Raw genomic sequence first — 19,013 nt, forward strand, 5'->3', positions numbered from 1 at the left:
CCCCGCTGGGCTTGCTCCATCAGTTATGAATGTAAAAAAAAAAAAATGCCTGTGCCCCAGTACCTCTTTCATTACAAATTAAGTATTGGCTGGGGAAGGGCTGCTCTCCCGCTAGCCTAGGGGCAGGGCCATCCCCGCGCGCGCGCGCCAGCCTCCCCGGGGGCTGGAACCCCTGCTCCTCCAGCGTTCGAAACGGTCGTTCCCCCCTCTAACGGCAGGCGGGATCCACCACCAACGTTCTAAACAACGGCCGAGGCTCTCAAAGGGCGGCGCGAGCGCGGCCTCCCTCCCCACGTGCCGGCCAGGCCCGGCGACCTCACTTCCGGCCGCGGGGCGGGGGGAGTGGGCGGAACCGGAGGAGTGCGCATGCGCCGCTGACCGCACACCGCCCAGGCGAGGCGGCTGGTCCCTTGCAGGTCCCTGAGTGCTCGCCTCGGCGCTGCTGCTGCGGCTGGGCGCAAAGTCCGCGCCGCGCCGGGCAGGGCAGGGCAGCGCGGGGTCCCCCCCTTGGCCCTGCAGGAGCAAAGGGGGCGCAGCTGGGCCCGGCGCTTCCCACCCCGCGGCCGCGGTGCCGCTGCCCGGCGGGCGAGTGAGCGGGGCGGGGGCAGCTCCCCGCGGGCGGAATGTGAGGCTCGCAGCCCGGCTCCTGCCAGCGGCGAGCGGTTCCCCGGGCAGCGCGTCCCCTCCCCCACCCCCGGGCACCCCTCGCTGCGGGGCCGGGCACTGCCCGCGCTTCTCCGGCTGCGTCCCCGTCCCCAGCCCGCCGCTCGCCATGAAGAAGTTCTCCCGCATGCCCAAGGCCGAGGGGAGCGGCGGCGGCGGCGGCGGGACGACGTGCGCTGGCTCCGGCGGCGCGGGCGGCGGGGGCGCCGCGGGCCGGGTGCTCGCTGTGGGACGGCACCAGGTCACCCTGGAGGATCTGCTGGCGGAAGGTAACGGGTGCAGGCCCCGGGCCGTGGGGGTGGGCAGTGCCAGGGCAAAGCCCCCGCCGCCTCGGTGGAGATGCCCCGGAGGCGATCGGCGGGTCAGGGCGGCTCAGCCCCCATCCCGCTCGCTTTCCCAGGGCCACGAGTGCCAGCCCATGCCCTTGCGGGAGGGAATCGGGGCTGGGAGGCAGGAGCCCTGCAGAGTCCATGAAGGGGGCTCCCGTAGACCGACTAAAAAGTTGGGGACAGAAGGAGAGAGGTCTTCCCTTTGCGCCCCCCACTCTGGGCTAGAAGCCGGAGACCTTTGGATCGCCCCTTTTTTCTCCTCCCCCCGGCACTGGCTCTCCTTCCCAGACTCTAAATAGCTGCATACACATTATAAGCCGGTTAGGGTTTTTTGTTTTTTAAATGATTGGCTGGTGCATTGGCCTCATTGTAGGGTTTACTTAGTTTCCTGGCATATTGTCACCAGTAAACCATTATGAAATTGCCTAGCAAGTGGCATGCTGCTGTTGGATCTGATGATTCATTGGGTCAGATCAAATGGTGTTTCAGAGAATGTGTGTAGTGTACAGTAACCAATGCCAGAGAACGGACTTGTATAAGATTTTTGTCCTGTTTGCTAAGTAATTCTAAATGAAGCTCATATTAAGGCCTAACTTCTGGAATTCAACAGACTTGTACTTGGATCAGCAATGAATGTGTGGTGTTTGCAGCTTTTTATGCAGTAGGACTCCTGTCTCTCCCCTTGCAACAATATTTGATTAATTACTCCATCGTTAGTATGCTGCTTGTATTGTTAAACCGGCAATTGACATTGCAGTGAACTTATGTTGGACAACAAAAGCTCTGAATGGGCAATATTTGGTCATTTATGCTATGCATTTTAGTAAACTAAATAACATAGGTAATCTTGACTAGTATCCGCTTTGGGTTCTTATTGTGGGAGTAACCAGTATAGTTCTTATCCCTTAGCTAAATTTTTATGTATACTCTACGCTATGAAGACTACTGTAAAATTCCCTTCTCGGGTGGTTGGACATAAGGCCAGTTTTGTATTTAGAATACTCCTATGCGGTGTGGTATTCTTGCAAAATTAGAAAACAGTAAAGTGAATAAAATTATGTTAATGTGTGTCAGAGAAAGAAAAGGAGTACTTGTGGCACCTTAGAGACTAACCAGTTTATTTGAGCATGAGCTTTCGTGAGCTACAGCTCGCTTCATCGGATGCATACTGTGGAAAATACAGAAGATGTTTTTATGCACACAAACCATGAAAAAATGGGTGTTTATCACTACAAAAGGTTTTCTCTCCCCCCACCCCTCTCTCCTGCTGGTAATAGCTTATGTAAAGTGATCGCTCTCCTTACAATGTGTATGATAATCAAGGTGGGCCATTTCCAGCACAAATCCAGGTGTCGTTCCGTCCCCCCCGTCCCCCCCCACAAACCCATTCTCCTGTTGTCAGAGAGTAGACTTATGTGCATATGCATGCTGGCCAATTTTCATGGTTTATTTATAATTCTCAACCCAAGTACTGTGTGCAATTGTGTAGGTTTGCATGTTCTCATTACCCCTTGCATATATTTATTAAACTGCTATTAATGTCAAACAAAGAACGTTTATAGGTTCTAAATTGATTTCCTTATTTCAAAGTGAGAGAATTGGTAAACGGCTAAGGCATTGCAGATACTGATAGTAGATCTGAGTACTGTTTATCCCGTGCTATTGAAAAATGATTGCAACGGGAGTATGTTATTGTGGAATTTTCATTTTTTCAAACATATGTGGGATTCTGGGAATCCTCTTTCGAACCTTGAAAGGTCTATTGAAAAATATGAATTCTAAGGAAGAACATGCCTACCCTGACTTTTAGTGCCCTCTGAAAGGGACACTGTCATCTTGAGATCTTTTTGATTTAAAAATATGAAATGAATAGTTTGTTACTGCATCTTTTTTAGCTTTTGTGCAAATTTTTCTGTAATAATTTCCTATTAAAAAGGTTTCAAGTCAGCTATTAAATACCCACACAAAGGAATACTGACCATGCACTTCGCAGCACTTGATGCCAAAAGTAGAGTGGAATTTTCCCACCTCACCTTTCAATTAATATCTTTATCTATTGTAATGGATTTTTTTAATCTTTCACACAGAAGTATTAGTTGACAGTATCCGTTTAGCTAAAATTGAATTTGTGTTCAATATTGAGAAGATGGGTAGTTTTGCTTTTGCAGTTTAGAAGTGAGCTCAGTACTCATGCATTAGTTTTAGGCCACCAATTCCACAACTAGCAATGCAGGTGGACCCTTTTATGGAGCCTTAGCCCTGGTCTACACTGTGGGGTTAGGTTGAATTTAGCCTTATGTCCATCTTAAAATGAACGCGTCTACACAACCAACCCCTTTCCGTCGACCTAAAGGGCTCTTTAATTGACTTCTGTACTTCTCCTCTGTGAGGGGCGGAGTGCTAAAATCAACCTTGCTGGGTCGAATTTGGGGTAGTGCAGATGCAATTCGGCAGTATTGGCCTCCGGGAGCTATCCCAGAGTGCTCCAATGTGACCGCTTTGGACAGCACTTTGAACTCCGATGTACTAGCCAGGTACACAGGAAAAGCCCCAGGAAATTTTGAATTTAATTTCCTGTTTGGTTCGCGTGGCGAGCTCAGCAGCACAGGTGACCATGCAGTGCCCCCAGAATTGCAAACGAGCTCCAACATGTACCAAAATGGAGACACTTGATCTGATTGCTGTATGGGGAGAAGAATCTGTGCAGGCCGAAATCTGATCAAAAAGAAGAAATGCTAAAGTATGTGCCAAAATCGCACAGGGCATGGTGGAGAGAGGCTACAACAGGGACACGCAGCAGTGACATGTGAAAGTTAAGGCGCTCAGGCAAGCCTACCAAAAGACAAAGGAGGCAAACAGTTGCTCAGGATCAGAGCCCCATACATGCCGCTTCTATCATCAGCTGCATGGCATTCTAGGGGGGGACCCCACCACTGCCCGTGGACACCTGCAAGGGGGGACTTTCACGCAACAAGGAGGAGGATTTTGTGGAGGGGGAGGAGAATGCTCAGCAGGCAAGCAGTGAATCTGTTCTCCCTGGCAGCCAGGACCTTTTCATCACCCTGGAGCCAATACCCTCCCAAGGCTGGATCCCCAATCCTGAAGCCAGAGAAGGCTGCTCTGGTGAGTGCACATTTGTAACTACAGTACAGGGTTTAAAAGAAATAGTGTTTAATGTTTGTTTTGCTCTGAAGAATTGGGATGCATTCGCCGCCAGTACAGCTACTGGAGAAGTCTGTTAATGTGTCTGGGGATGGAGTGGCAATCCTCCAGGGACATCTCCATGAAGCTCTCCTGGAGGTACTCTAAAAGCCTTTGCAGAAGGTTTCTGGGGAGGGCTGCCTTATTTCGTTCTCCACGGTAGGACACTTTACCATGCCAGGCCAGTAGCAAGTAGTCTGGAGTCATTGTAGCACAAAGCATGGCAACGAATGGTCCTGGGTTTTGGTCGCATTCAAGCAACATTCGGTCTATATCTTTGTGTTAGCCTCAGGAGAGTGATATCATTCATGGTCACCTAGTTGAAATTGGGGAATTTTTGTAAGGGAACAGTAAAAGGACCCCGTTCATGCTGGGTTGTTTGCGCTTGGCTAAAAGGGATCATCCCTGAGAACAGCCACATGGCGGGGGGAGGGGTGAAGGGATCATCCCAGAGAATAGCCACGCGGTGGGGTGGAGGGAGGTGTGTGCTGCACATCCACCCAAAAACCGCAGCCCCTCCTTTTAAATGTGAAACCCAATTGGCATTACTTGCTATGGGAAAGGATGGCGCTGCAGTGTGAAACCATTCCCACATGTTATGAAGGTGTAAGAAGCCAACCCTGTGTACCAAAAGGCTTACCATGGCTGCCTGGAAACCAAATTCTGTTGCTTCATACCGGCAGGCGCTCAATATAAAAGGCAAAATGCGACCTTGTACCTAAAGCACATGTGCTGTCTGCTGTGAATTGCTTGATTCACTGTGGAAGAGTCTCCCTTTTGTTCTCAGAAATGTATCATTTTAAATTTTACTCTCCCTTTTTATCTCCCCCCAGGTGCAAATGTTTCTGTGCTCCCTCTATCATTTCCATCCCTGAGGTTATCGCAGATTAGAGGGTGAAAAAAACGCACTCGCAGTGACATGTTTTCCGAGCTCATGCAGTCGTCCCGCACTGATAAGGCACAGCTTAATGCATGAAGGCATTCAGTGGCAGAGGCCAGGAAAGCATTAAGTGAGCGCGAAGAGCAGAGGCAGGAGGCGATGCTGAGGCTAATAGGGGAGCAAACGGACATGATGAAGTGTCTGCTGGAGCTTCAGGAAAGCCAACAAGAGCACAGACCCCCGCTGTATCCATTGTATAACTGCCTGCCCTCCTCCCCAAGTTCCATATCCTCCTCACCCAGATGCCCAAGAACATGGGGGGGAGGCTCCGGGCACCCAGCCACTCCACTCCAGAGGATGGCCCAAGCAACAGAAGGCTGTCATTCACACAGTTTTGATTTTTAGTGTGGCTACAATAGGCAATGTGGCCTTGTCCTTCCCTCCTCCCGCACCCCACCCAGGCTACCTTGTCAGTTATCTCACTTTTTTTTAATTAATAAAGAAAGAATGCATGGTTTCAAAACAATAGTTACTTTATTTCCTTTGCCAGCTGTGATTGAAGGCGGGAGGATGGTTGGCGTACAGGGAATTAAAATCCACAAAGGGGGCGGGTTTGCAGCAAGGAGAAACACACAACTGTCACGTCTGGCGAGTCATGAAACTGGTTTTCAAAGCCTTTCTGATGCGCAGCATACCTAGCTGTGCTCTTCTAATTGCCCTGGTGTCTGGCTGCTCAAAATCAGCCGCCAGGCAATTTGCCTCAACCTCCCACCCTGACATAACCGTCTCCCCCTTACTCTCACAGATATTATGGAGCATACAGCAAGCAGCAATAACAATGGGAATGTTGGTTGCACTGAGGTCTAACCTAGTCAGCAAACAGTGCCAGCAAGCTTTTAAACGTTCAAAGGCATGTTCTACCACCATTCTGCACTTGCTCAGCCTATAGTTGAACTGTTCCTTACTACTGTCCAGGGTGCCTGTGTATGGCTTCATGAGCCATGGGAGCAAGGGGTAGGCTGGGTCCCCAAGGATAACTATTGGTATTTCAACATCCCCAACGGTAATTTTCTGGTCTGCGAAGTAAGTTCCTTCTTGCAACTGCTCGAACAGCCCGGAGTTCCTAAAAATGCGAGCGTCATGCTCCTTTCCCAGCCATCCTACGTTGATGTCAGTGAAACATCCCTTGTGATCCACCAGTGCTTGCAGCACCATTGAGAAATACCCCTTGCGGTTTACATACTGGTTAGCAAGGCTGTCCAGTGCCAAGATAGGGATATGTGTTCCGTCTATTGCCCCACCACAGTTAGGGTACCCCACTGCAACAAAGCCATCCAGTGCGACCTGCATGCACATTTCCCAGAGTCACTACCCTTGATAACAGAATGTCAGTGATTGCGTTGGCTACCTGGATCACAGCAGTCCCCACAGTAGACTTGCCCACTCCAAATTGATTCCCGACTGACCTGTAGCACAGTCAGGCGTTGCAAGCTTCCACAGGGATATCGCCACTCGCTTCTCAACTGTCAGGGCAGCTCTCATCTTGGTATTCCTGCGCTTCAGGGTGGGGGAAAGCAACTCACAAAGTTCCAGGAAAGTCCGCTTACGCATGCGAAAGTTTCGCAGCCACTGTGAATCATCCCATACCTGCAACACTATGTGGTCCCACCAGTCTGTGCTTGTTTGCCAGGCCCAGAATCAGCGTTTCACTTTATCAACCAGCCCCACTGCCACCATGATGTCCCAATTGCCACAGCCCATGCTTTCAGGAATGTCTGTGTCCACGTCCTCATCGCAATCGTCCTCATGCTGGCGTCTCTTAGTCTGGTTCTGCACATACTCCAGGATAATACGCAAGGTGTTTACAATGCTCACAACAGCGGCAGTGAGCTGAGCGGGCTCCATGCTTGCCGTGGTATGGCATCTGCACGGGTAACCCAGGAAAAAAGGTGCAAAACGATTGTCTGCTGTTGCTTTCACGGAGGGAGGGAGGTGCGACTGATGACATGTTCCCAAAACCACCTGTGACAATGTTTTTGCCCCATCAGGCAATGGGAGCTTAACCTAGAATTCCAATGGGCAGCGGGAACTGTGGGATAGCTACTCACAGTGCACCGCTCTGTAAGTCGATGCGAGCCACGGTACTGAGGACACACTCCCCCGACTTAATGTGCTTAGTGGGGACATACACAATCGACTGTATAAATGGATTTCTAAAAATTGACTTCTATAAAATCGACCTAATTTCGTAGTGTAGACATACCCTTATTGAAGTCAATGGGGCTCAGTATAGGGATCTGCCTTTGCAAGGCTTGTTGCAGGATACAGTTTTCTTGGATTGTGTAGGGGTATGATTCTCTAATAGTTGAGGAGGTGACTTAAAATAGGCCTGTGGTAGAAAACAGGGAAATTGGATAGTGCTTTGCTCAGCTTACATACTTAAGAGGACTGGTAATCTCATTTGTAAATTGTCAGTTAAGAAAAATATAAACTCTTATTTAAGGTGGATGATGTTAGGATACTACGTCAGCCTAAGGGTTGGAGAAAGTAATGCGTGTGTAGCCTGTCCCTTTTGTTGGCTGCTATGTTATCAAGTAACTTCGCATTAGCCATAAAATATAATGTTGTCTATAACTTCATCCTTTTGTGTGTATTTACTTTTGTTCTATGATTACATTAGAAAGCATTCAAGTCAAACTTACTGTTCAAGTTAGTTGATAATGTTCGATGTTTGTGCTCAGCAACGATAGTTAGTGGCATTGTGAAGACATCTGCATCTGTAATCCTTCCACTGAAGCCAAAAGAAATGAAAGTGAAAATGTGGAATTAAAAATTAGCAGTATTAGCAGAGCTAAAATAAAATCTACTTGCGCAAGGGCCCGTAGGAACCTTTCATCGTGTTATGTACTTCTGCAAACTCTAAGGTTCTGTTTATCCTCTTTCCTGTAAAAAGCAAGTTTCTAGTCCTTATAGTTGTGAAGAAAATGTTCCTAATATGGTGTAGGGCAGGGGTTCTCAAACTGGGGGTCGGGACCTGTGAGCTTCCACCCTGAACCCCGATTTGCCTCCAGCATTTATAATGGTGTTAAATATATAAAAAAGTGTTTTTTATGTATGTGGGGGGGGGGGGTTTGCACTCAGAGGCTTGCTGTGTGAAAGGGGTCACCAGTACAAAAGTCTGAGAACTCCTAGTGTAGGGTTCTCTTGCCTTTCTGAATGCAGGCATACCATCTCAGCCACTCTTGTCAGTTTTCACTGTAATTTAAATGCCGATGAAACTGATAAGAGGGAGACCAATTTAAAGTCAGTGCCTCTTGGGATGAGCATTGGAAGTGGTCAAGCACTGGAGCTGTCAATGGAGAGGATTCAAAAGAGATTTGGGGAGAGCTAAAGTAGTAGCTACAGGAGCCATGGAGACTGTAGTATGGGAGTTGGGGGAACAGGAAGAAAAGGCTGGCTGAGAGGAGCAGCAGGCAGAGGAGGTTTGGGGTGGAGGGTACCACATTGATCAGACCCGTACTAGCTGGAGGCTATGAAAGATGGAGTCCTGGGGGGGGTCCAGGGTAGCATCCTAGTGGGACTCCCAATGCCTTCACCTGTTGCAGTAACTGGAGGTGTGGGGACTGGCTTATCTGAGCATTATCTATTTGACAGCAACCTATTAGACCCCAGCCCTGTTTGTAGTCTCATTGTATTAGGAGATCTGGTATCTGTTTGTTTGACTTATTTGGCAAATATTTTTTTAATTCACCTAGGTCTACAGCGGGTCAAATACTGTTCAGCAAACATTACTATTTTTGTTAAATCCTCTAGTCAGGATTAGGGGCACCATTGTGTTTGGTCCTGTATAAACCCACTGGAAGGTATATGGTCTATGCCTCAAAGAGCTTTTAGTCTAGGGCAACTGGAATTAATAAAATAGAAATTTATTTAAGAATTCATTGCAATTTGAATACACAGCTGTCTATTCTTCCAATTGAAATGGTGTGGAGTGGCCGTGTAGATATTTTCACCCCAGCTGATAGGCTTAGTTGTTGGATAAGTATGTGTTGGATAAACATTTCAAACTCTGAAAATTTAATATTTCAGGTTGAGTGTTTGAAGGCTATTACAAAGGCAGGCCCTGATCCTATAGCTTGACTTCAGTTAGGCTCCATGTGAGTGGAGGATTGGTGCCCTGGAAGTGGCAAATTGGTATTTTAGAGGTTTACCTATACATAACTTGCTAGCATACAGTAATGAATCTTCACTAGATTTGCCACTGTAATGTACATGTCCTCACTGTAAAGAGGTACAATGCCAAGGAGAGTACTGCCAGTCTTTCAGTGACTTGAATGGCTAGACTTCATAGCATTGCAAGTTTGTTTGGAATGGGATGGGTACCGGAATGAGAGAACAGCATCCATCTGCTGGAACACAATGATTCATGAGATCTAAAAGCACTGTTCTTTTCAGGGATGTTCTGGTCATGACACTTTGTGTCTGGTATAGTTTTCATAAATAAATTAGCAAAAACATGATCAATCTTACCTGAGAGAGAGAGAGAGAAATTTCTGTCCCGGGTGGAACAAAATTACTTATTTCTGTGCGCACTGCCTATTAGGTGGAGATGGAATTCTGAGACATACGTCGTAAATATTGGATTAAGCAGAGTGGAACATTCACCCAGAAATATCTTCACTCGTAAATCAGCATGGTGGGTTGTTTGGTTTCTTTGTATCTGGAAACAGCAGTAAAGTTTTGTGTGGCTTCTCCATAGGTCTGAACCCAAGATATGAGGTGATGAATGACTTCTCATAGTGCTGGGCAATGTTTCTCATTTATGCTTTCCCGCTGCGCCCCAGGATAGTTGAGGGTGGCAGTGATACTGTTCCCACCCTCCCTGGCTGAAGAGGCTATGTTTGTCAGAACTGATTAACCTGGCATGGACCTTCCAGTGCCTCTCTCTCTCTCACAGTGGCGGTTTGCTATTGCAAAAAACAATTTTCTAGGACCAGACAGTATAAAATGGGTAACTTTAACTGATCATTTCTCTTATGAATGCTAAAAAGAAGTCGTCAAATAACTTATTCTACTGAGTGGCGCAAAGTCCATAGTTTAATTACCGTATTAAAGAATGAAACATACTTCTGAGTTCTTCCAGAAGGACTTTAAAGTGGTTGTATAAGAGAGTCCAAGCAAAAAGGTCAAGTCTCTCTGTCGTATAATGTTATAGTGTTCAAGAAAGAGAAGTTTTACTCAAACACCAACGTTAAATGTTTCCTCTGGTCAACAGCCCTTTTTCTAGCCTCCAACATCATGGAGCACTACCTTAAAAGTTCAGTCTGATTCTTATAGCAGTACCCGGCTCAAACTGCTGCAGAAGGTATCATTATACTTTCCACTAAAATATATCTCCTCATAATTAATAACTGCACTCAGACAAAATTTTGTGATGAGACCCAGTATTTTTAAAATTAAATAAGTAGTCCACTGGGCAACCTTAACTCAGAATTAACCAAGTTTTGGGGTAGGTAATATATAATGTAGGTGGTTCTGGATGTCCATTTTTAAAAGATGGTCTTGGTTCCCATTCTGGAGGCATACTGCTGTGAAAATCCTATTATAATGGATCTGTGCAACATAGCACAATGAAGAACAGGAAAAGCTACCAGCGCTTTCCTGAGTTTTTTTTCTTTGAGTAATAAACTGTGGCTCACCATAAAGCTAAACAGATGATTTAGAAAAGCAGAGCTGAATTAATCTGAGTGTGGAAATTCTCAACTGGAGGGAACTTCAGGAGATGGTGGCAGAGATGGGTGGGTAGGCCTGGTTCTGCCTCCAACCTGCAAGCCTGCTGAAGTGTCCATTGTGATGAATCTGTGGACTTTGTTACTTGAAAGGATATTTTCATATATGCTTAGATAAATTTTTGTATTCTCTAGCTTTCAGTCTGAATCAAAATCTCAGTATTGACCATTCTTGTTCCTATAGGCAGAGGATGTGTTCACATCTGCTACTTCATTTTTACACCTTAATTAGGTAACTATATTAAATGGCCTGGTCTACACTACACAGTTAGGTTGACGTAAGGCAGCTTACGTTGACCTAATTATGTCAGTGTACACACTACAGCTGTGTCCTGCCAGTGTAAGTACCGTACCACACCGACATAATAACTCCACCTTCATGAGAGTCATAAAGCTTATGTCGATGTAATTAGGGCAACGCAGTATCTCTGTAGACACTGTGTTACTTACATAAGCTGTTGGCTGCCATGCTGGAGCCTTGAAATTTGACAAGAAAGCTGGGATGCTACAGCCTGGCTGCCCCTGGTGCTCCGGAATATGGCTGTGCCCGCCTGGCTCCCCACTCAGGGAAGCAAGAAGCCCGGGTGGCTCCTCTTCCCCCCCCCCCCCCTCCACACCGCACAGTGGGGAGCTGCACTGAGTTGAGAGCTATGGCTCTCAGCCCCTCCACACTGTCCATCTTCAGATGGTGGAAGTGCTCCTCGTGAGGATGTGCACCTCTGACAGAAGTAGGGTAGTGTGAACATCAGTAATTACTGAGGGGGCTGTAAGTTGACCTAACATAGGTTGACTTAAGTCTGTAGGGTAGACATGCCTTAGTAACTCTTTGCAAGCTTACATTTTGTTACACAGGCTTTCTTCAGCACTTCAGCAGTTAGGTCACATGTATCATGCTGCTCCTTGTATCTTCAAATAAAAATAAGAATCCTTTCTGTTGGGAGTCTAGAAAGTTTTAGATATTCAAATCATAGAATCATAGAATATCAGGGTTGGAAGGGACCCCAGAAGGTTATCTAGTCCAACCCCCTGCTCGAAGCAGGACCAATTCCCAGTTAAATCATCCCAGCCAGGGCTTTGTCAAGCCTGACCTTAAAAACCTCTAAGGAAGGAGATTCTACCACCTCCCTAGGTAACGCATTCCAGTGTTTCACCACCCTCCTAGTGAAAAAGTTTTTCCTAATATCCAATCTAAACTTCCCCCGCTGCAACTTGAGACCATTACTCCTCGTTCTGTCATCTGCTACCATTGAGAACAGTCTAGAGCCATCCTCTTTGGAACCCCCTTTCAGGTAGTTGAAAGCAGCTATCAAATCCCCCCTCACTCTTCTCTTCTGCAGGCTAAACAATCCCAGCTCCCTCAGCCTCTCCTCATAACTCATGTGTTCCAGTCCCCTAATCATTTTTGTTGCCCTTTGCTGGACTCTCTCCAATTTATCCACATCCTTCTTGAAGTGTGGGGCCCAAAACTGGACACAGTACTCCAGATGAGGCCTCACCAATGTCGAATAGAGGGGAACGATCACGTCCCTCGATCTGCTCGCTATGCCCCTACTTATACATCCCAAAATGCCATTGGCCTTCTTGGCAACAAGGGCACACTGCTGACTCATATCCAGCTTCTCGTCCACTGTCACCCCTAGGTCCTTTTCCGCAGAACTGCTGCCTAGCCATTTGGTCCCTAGTCCGTAGCTGTGCATTGGGTTCTTCCGTCCTAAGTGCAGGACCCTGCACTTATCCTTATTGAACCTCATCAGATTTCTTTTGGCCCAATCCTCCAATTTGTCTAGGTCCTTCTGTATCCTATCCCTCCCCTCCAGCGTATCTACCACTCCTCCCAGTTTAGTATCATCCGCAAATTTGCTGAGAGTGCAATCCACACCATCCTCCAGATCATTTATGAAGATATTGAACAAAACCGGCCACAGGACCGACCCTTGGGGCACTCCACTTGATACTGGCTGCCAACTAGACATGGAGCCATTGCTTATGGACTATTCTGTTTGCTCAGGAAAAAGTAGTCCAGAAAAAAATCAAGACTTCTTGTAAGTTTAGAGAGACAGTTAGCTTTCCAAACTGCTGGTTTGTTTAAGGGCTTTGCAAAACATAATATGAATTAAACTTTGTTGAGAAAGGTTAAATACACAACTCAGAACTGGTGCTGCCCCTAAACACAACTATGCTGTGCTAATACAGGAGAGCTAAAAAATGGAACTGACTTCTCTCTTTTGTCCAAGCTAAGTTACCTCAAAAAAATTAAATAGCAAAATTGGTGAAAAGGAAATAGATTTAAAAACATTTCAGACTTAAGGGTGATGATGATATAAACTTTAATTTTCTGTGTCTTGTCTGTTTATAGAATAAAACATTATTGTGACTGTGAAAGAACATAAAATATTTGATCTAGTTATTTTTATTTGAAGTCACAGCTTTGAAATAAGTAAAATATTCCAAATGGAGGACTGAGGAAACTATACAACCTAAAAAGAAAAGGAGTACTAGTGGCACCTTAGATACTAACCAATTGATTTGAGCATAAGCTTTCGTGAGCTACAGCTCACTTCATCGGATGCATTTCATTCGTGATCTGTAGCTCACGAAAGCTTATGCTCAAATAAATTGGTTAGTCTCTAAGGTGCCACTAGTACTTCTTTTCTTTTTGCGAATACAGACTAACACGGCTGCTACTCTGAAACCTATACAACCTAAATGTTCTTTCATGCCCCTTCTCTCCTCTGCACCCAGCGCCACTCCACATGTACAAACTAAGTTTCTATATGAAATTCAGTGAGAGTTTTATGTCAATAGCATGTGGGGGCAGGAGGTGAAGGGTTAAAGGAACTTTTGATCTTGGAGTTATGTAAGGCAGGAAAATAGGCTGTTGAGTACTAAAAGGTATTCTAGGGTTTTAACTTCATCAACACTTCTGATAGACTAGCTCTAGTAATAGCAATATGAAGTGAGATTAACATTTTGCTTTCTACAGGATGCAGCTGTGTTCAAATACATTTTCTTTAAAAACAGGAAGTGCCTATGGGTAGATGTGTGTAATTCTTGATTTGTCTTTCCCATATGTTAATGATGCATAACTGAGAGTGTATTGAGTAGAGGAAGGCTTCGTTTTAACTCAGTGTAGTGGTACTGGGTACAAAATAAGAAAAAATGTTATGGCTCCCTCCTTAGCATTTCATTTTCACTGAAAAGTGTTTAATTTTGGTGGAATAATAAAATTAGTAACTAGTATATTTTGTTTACTAACTCAGTATACTTTAACTGACTTTGATGTATCCTAAATTAGAATAAGATTTTAACACTTTTACCCATCTACTTCACAGGGCTGTTAGAATCAGCTCTATTATATAGATGGGGAAACTGAGGAAGGGAGGATGAAAAAAATTCCCTAGGGCTGGAGAGGGGTGTCTGCATCAGATCAAGGATAAAAATTCAGGAATTCCTGAGTTTTAGTCTAATTCTTCTCTTTTCATATTATTAGTGCTCAATCATTCCCTAGACAATTATTTCCACATTTTAGTGTGTATTATAATTTATTTTCACATTTCCCACTTTATTGTCTAAACTCAGTTTGATTTAAAAGAGAAACTAAATATATTTTCTGTGTATGCCTAATTGTAGTTGGATATTGGTTTAAATTAGCAGAAGGAGAAACCCACGTACGTGGTAGTTTAGTAGCTCTGAAAGCTTTTTTGTAAAATAGTGCTCAAGAATCAGACTATTGTTAACTAACAGTTTTTCTTTGGGAGATGTTTTATGCTTAGCTTGATGTAAATTTTTCATAATTTTTCCCACCAGTCAAATCTTGATAGATTCTATTTGCAAACACTTTTTGTTTTACATTTCATAAATGTTGCTTTGGCGATATTCACATTAATACAGTTTGACATTACTATTAATTTATATTATGGTAGTACCTACAAACTCTAGTCAATGGTGAGGGTTCCATTGTGCTAGGCAGTGCACAGATGAGTAACAAAGAAGACTGTTCTTTCTCCAGAGAGCTTAGCGTAGGGTTAAAATTTTCAAAAGGGACTTGCGCACTTAGGTGTTTTTGAAAATTTTACCCTAATCATGAGAAAGCAATAGGTGGACAAAATAAACAGAATGGGGTGGGAGTGGGTGGGAAGATGAGGATAAATTGAAAAGATAGTGAAAGCATAGTTTTGATGAAATCAGAAGTATCTTAAAATTTTATGTTTTTAGTGTATCATAGAAACACAAACAAATTAAGATGAGTGTTAGAAGATTTATTTGGCTGTGTATCCTCTTGTCCTTCAACAAACTTACCCTGCATATCTTTTGTTTAAAATGGAGTAACAGTAACTTTAACTGACATGGATTGTAGTTAGTGTGCACGAAGCTGGTGTGTGAATCTGCAGCACACTAGCTTGCGACACACTAACTTGTTTTGTGGACCTTGCTACTGTGCATTAAAAGTTCTGTAGTGCGCTTTGATATGCTGCTGGAACATATGCAGTTAGTGTGCAGCAAGCTAATGCACTGTACATTCCCACCCCGGCTTGTCATGTACCAAGTCTCTGGTGAGCCAAGTCCTTAATTTTTGATGAATGAATGAATGAATCTCAGTATTTGATATGACAACACAATACATGTTCAACAATGAAGAAAAGTCAACTTCTCAGACTAATTCCTTTCTAATCAGTAGTGGTGATTTCATGTCTGAGCTCCTCCTAGGCATTGATCAGTTTATCCTTACAACACCCTATGAAGTAAGGAAGTAGTAGTACAGGAGAACCTCAGAGTTATGAACATGTCTGGAATGGAGGTTGTTCATAACTCTGAACAAAATTTTATGGTTCTTTCAAAAGTTTACAACTGAACATTGACTTAATGCAGCTTTGAAACATTACTATGCAGAATAAATATGCTGCTTTCCCTTTATTTTTTTAGTGGTTTACATTTAACACAGTACTGTACAGTATTTGCTTTTTTTTTTTTTTTTTTTTGGTCTCTGATGCTGCCTGATTGTGAACTTTTGATTCCAAATGAGATGTGTGGTTGACTGGTCAGTTTGTAACTCTTGTGCTCATAACTCTGAGGTTCTACTGTATGACCATTTTATGGATAAGGAACTGAAACAGGCAATTGGCAAAGGTCACAAGGGACTGAATGTAATTCTCCTAAGTCTCAATCAGTGCCTTAACCAGAAGACCATCCTTCCTCTTGCCTAGTTTGGTGAGTACAACCGAGAAGAGCAGCTTGTCCAAAATTAAATTATGGAGACTCACTTGTAGGGAGAGAACCATCCAGACCCAAAAAGTCAAATTGGAAAGTGTACCCTTATTATTATTTTTAAGAGTTACTTGGTCATTCAGGCATATAGATAGAGAGATAGCACATGCATATTACTTGGGTTGAAGAGAGAGTGAAATTGATTTTTGACAGAAGAGAATAATATTCAGTGGGTGGGGCAGTATTTTAAGTCCTGTAACTGGGCTCCTGGCTGTTGTGTTTATATATTTTTCTTAATTTATTTTAACCTTTTTTCAGTCTTTCCCTCATTGTTAAAAACTTTTATTAGCTTTCTTTAAATCCTTAACTTAGATCTTTATCTCTAATAAGTTTTATGGACTTTAGACTGTCACTTTTGTATTTGTTGCTTGGTGGCACATCCTGGTCATTATAGTCTTATAATTCAGAGTGTAAAAAACCCCTGACAATTTGGACACTTGCCTGCCTCAGTCTACTAAAGAAATACTGTGAGTTTGTTTCAGATGGCACACTAGGAATTATTTCTGGAACCTCTGTAAATCTATTATGAAACTTCAGGTTTTTTTCCTCTGCATCAGTTGTGTCTCTGTGTGTATACAATATGTCAATACAGCTTAATTTAGTAGTTGCTTGAAAAGGCTATTAACAGTGCCTGAAATACTTGTATATAGCTAATAACTAGAGGTTAAATGACTGGGGATAGGATTCAGTTCCCAATGGCTTTAAGGGGCAATTCTCTGATACATGGCATATACAGTCCAGGCCTCTTGGTTGCTGGAAAGGGAAAGTTCACCCCATCTTTCGTCTCTGCCTTATGCTGAGAGTAAGTAAACTTTGAGTTACTGGTCTGGTCTGTGTATGGGTAAGGTTTTGTCTCCATTCTCCCTTGTCAGCAAGTGGACAGGGTGGAGAGAGAAGAGGGGCATTCTGTCCCCTTCTGTGCTGTTTTTTTTTTGTTTTTGAGGGGGTTCAGTACTGTCCCCTATTAGTCTCTTGTTAAGTATCTGAGATTTTGCCATGCTGGTTTTTGGTCCACCTCTGCCCTTGGTCTCAATCACCCCACATCGCTACTCTTCATAACTTTTAGGAGCAGCAGTGTGATGATTACAAGATCAGGGATCAGTGGTGAAACTGACCAATCACCTTCGAAATATAGGTGGAATGGAAGAGATTGTAATAAGTTACACTGTGCAGCTGCTTGGGAGCGAGCAGTGATAGTCATGTTTTTGCACTGTCCACACTGGCGCTTAGGTCAATGTAACTTATATCACTTGGTGAGTGGTGGCTTATTCACAACTCTGAGCATAGTAAATTATACCGACATAAGTGGTAGTGAGTACAAGCCCTTAGTTACTGTGCTGATATAGAATGAGAACTTGAAGAGAATACCGTAATGTATATGTGTAGTGAGGCTAAGTTAAGGTTGTACATGAAACTTTAATTTTTTAACTTCCTGTCTTTTGAGTGCTTAACTTTGCAACCGTAAGATTCCTTTTACATGATTTGTTTTCTGTAATTTCTTGAGTCTGCAGATTGGCCAATCTATAACTGTTTTTTCACTCACATAATACTGGATGGACAAAAATTGGCCAAACAAATTTTTCCTGTACATCCAGAGGTCTGTGACCAGGGTCTCTCCCCCCTAATCCAGATGGATTAATTTCCTTTGGGACTAAAAACCATGACTGTTTGAGATTCTGATACCTTCGACAAGACAGTTTGTATCTAGAGTCTCTCATCCTATCTGAAAAAAAGTAATGTGGTGAAATTTGTTTTATGAACTTGACATTCCTATTAGAAGTATTCAACAAAAAGGTTGAGCCACTGTGATCCTTCCAAATCTACCTGATATGCAGAAGCCTGCATTCCACAGGACGTGGTCAGCTGGCCTTGTATCATGATGTATGCGGAAACAAGTATTACAAGGCTGAGACCACTCCTTCTGAGACTTCAGCTGGATACCTTATGCAATCTAGTTTGAGAAGTTGTCCTGGGAAACACTGGCATCTACTGCAGATGTGAGGACACTGTGGTGTCTCCAAATTAGTTGTAAAAAGAAAAGGAGTACTTGTGGCACCTTAGAGACTAACCAATTTATTTGAGCATGAGCTTTCGTGAGCTACAGCTCACTTCTACTTCTGGAAAGATTGATAGCAAGGACTAATTGAATGTTGACTCTGGATTGATGGATTTGTGGTATCAGAAGACACATACTGGTAATGGACAAAATGGTCAATTCTGTAGTACAGAGTGGATTGATTTAAAATGATTTTAATCATGATTACAATCGGCAAGCAGGAAACCTTGATTTAAATCATCAATTTAATCTTATCTTGCATTTGTAATTTTTACTGGTAATCATTAAAACATGTTGGTTTGCAGCTAAATATAGACTTACCAAATTTAGTGTGTTACTTTTTGCTAACCAGGAGGATAAGCTATATCTACACATTTTTTTAAAGCTAAACATAGCTTTATTTGGATTAATTTTTACTTATGTTGGAAAGTTGTGAATGATTCATTTCTTATTTACTAGACTATTTTTTTACTTATGTTTTGTATTGAGCTGCATTTGGATTGAAAGTGGAATTCGGCTAAAATTCACACAAGCTGCCTTTTAAAATATTTTTATTAAGTAAAACTACTGTAAATGTGCTGGATCTTTTTTCTTATGTAAGTTTTGATAAAAACATGTTTTGCAATTAAAACTGTTTTATTAAACAAAAGGAAGACTTTAAGACTTTCGAACAGGTAGCTCTCGTCCTCTCGGATCTTGTTTATATTTATAGATTGGAAAAGGGAAAACAAGCTTTCCTGCTTTTTCAACTTCCACTTTAACTTTGAATAAATTTAAATGAAGAAAATAATCTTTCTTCATCTGCAGAAGAAGCTGTTGCTGTCAAAAGC

The 19,013-nt window shown here is 43.6% G+C and overlaps 1 protein-coding gene across 2 annotated transcripts in view; it reads left to right on the plus strand.

Moving 5' to 3' along the window:
• Nucleotides 1-365: 365 nt before the first annotated feature.
• The window catches only part of BMP2K (BMP2 inducible kinase), a 108,585-nt gene continuing 89,937 nt past the window's right edge, over nt 366-19,013 (plus strand). For both annotated transcript variants that reach the window (XM_073340471.2, XM_073340472.2), the window contains exon 1: nt 366-932. In XM_073340471.2, coding sequence (XP_073196572.2) covers nt 773-932 — 160 coding nt within the window. In that variant the 5' untranslated portion in view covers nt 366-772. The remainder of the gene's footprint in view (nt 933-19,013) is intronic.

The sequence above is a fragment of the Lepidochelys kempii genome, chromosome 4, assembly GCF_965140285.1.
Source record: "Lepidochelys kempii isolate rLepKem1 chromosome 4, rLepKem1.hap1, whole genome shotgun sequence".
NCBI lineage: Eukaryota > Metazoa > Chordata > Testudines > Cheloniidae > Lepidochelys > Lepidochelys kempii.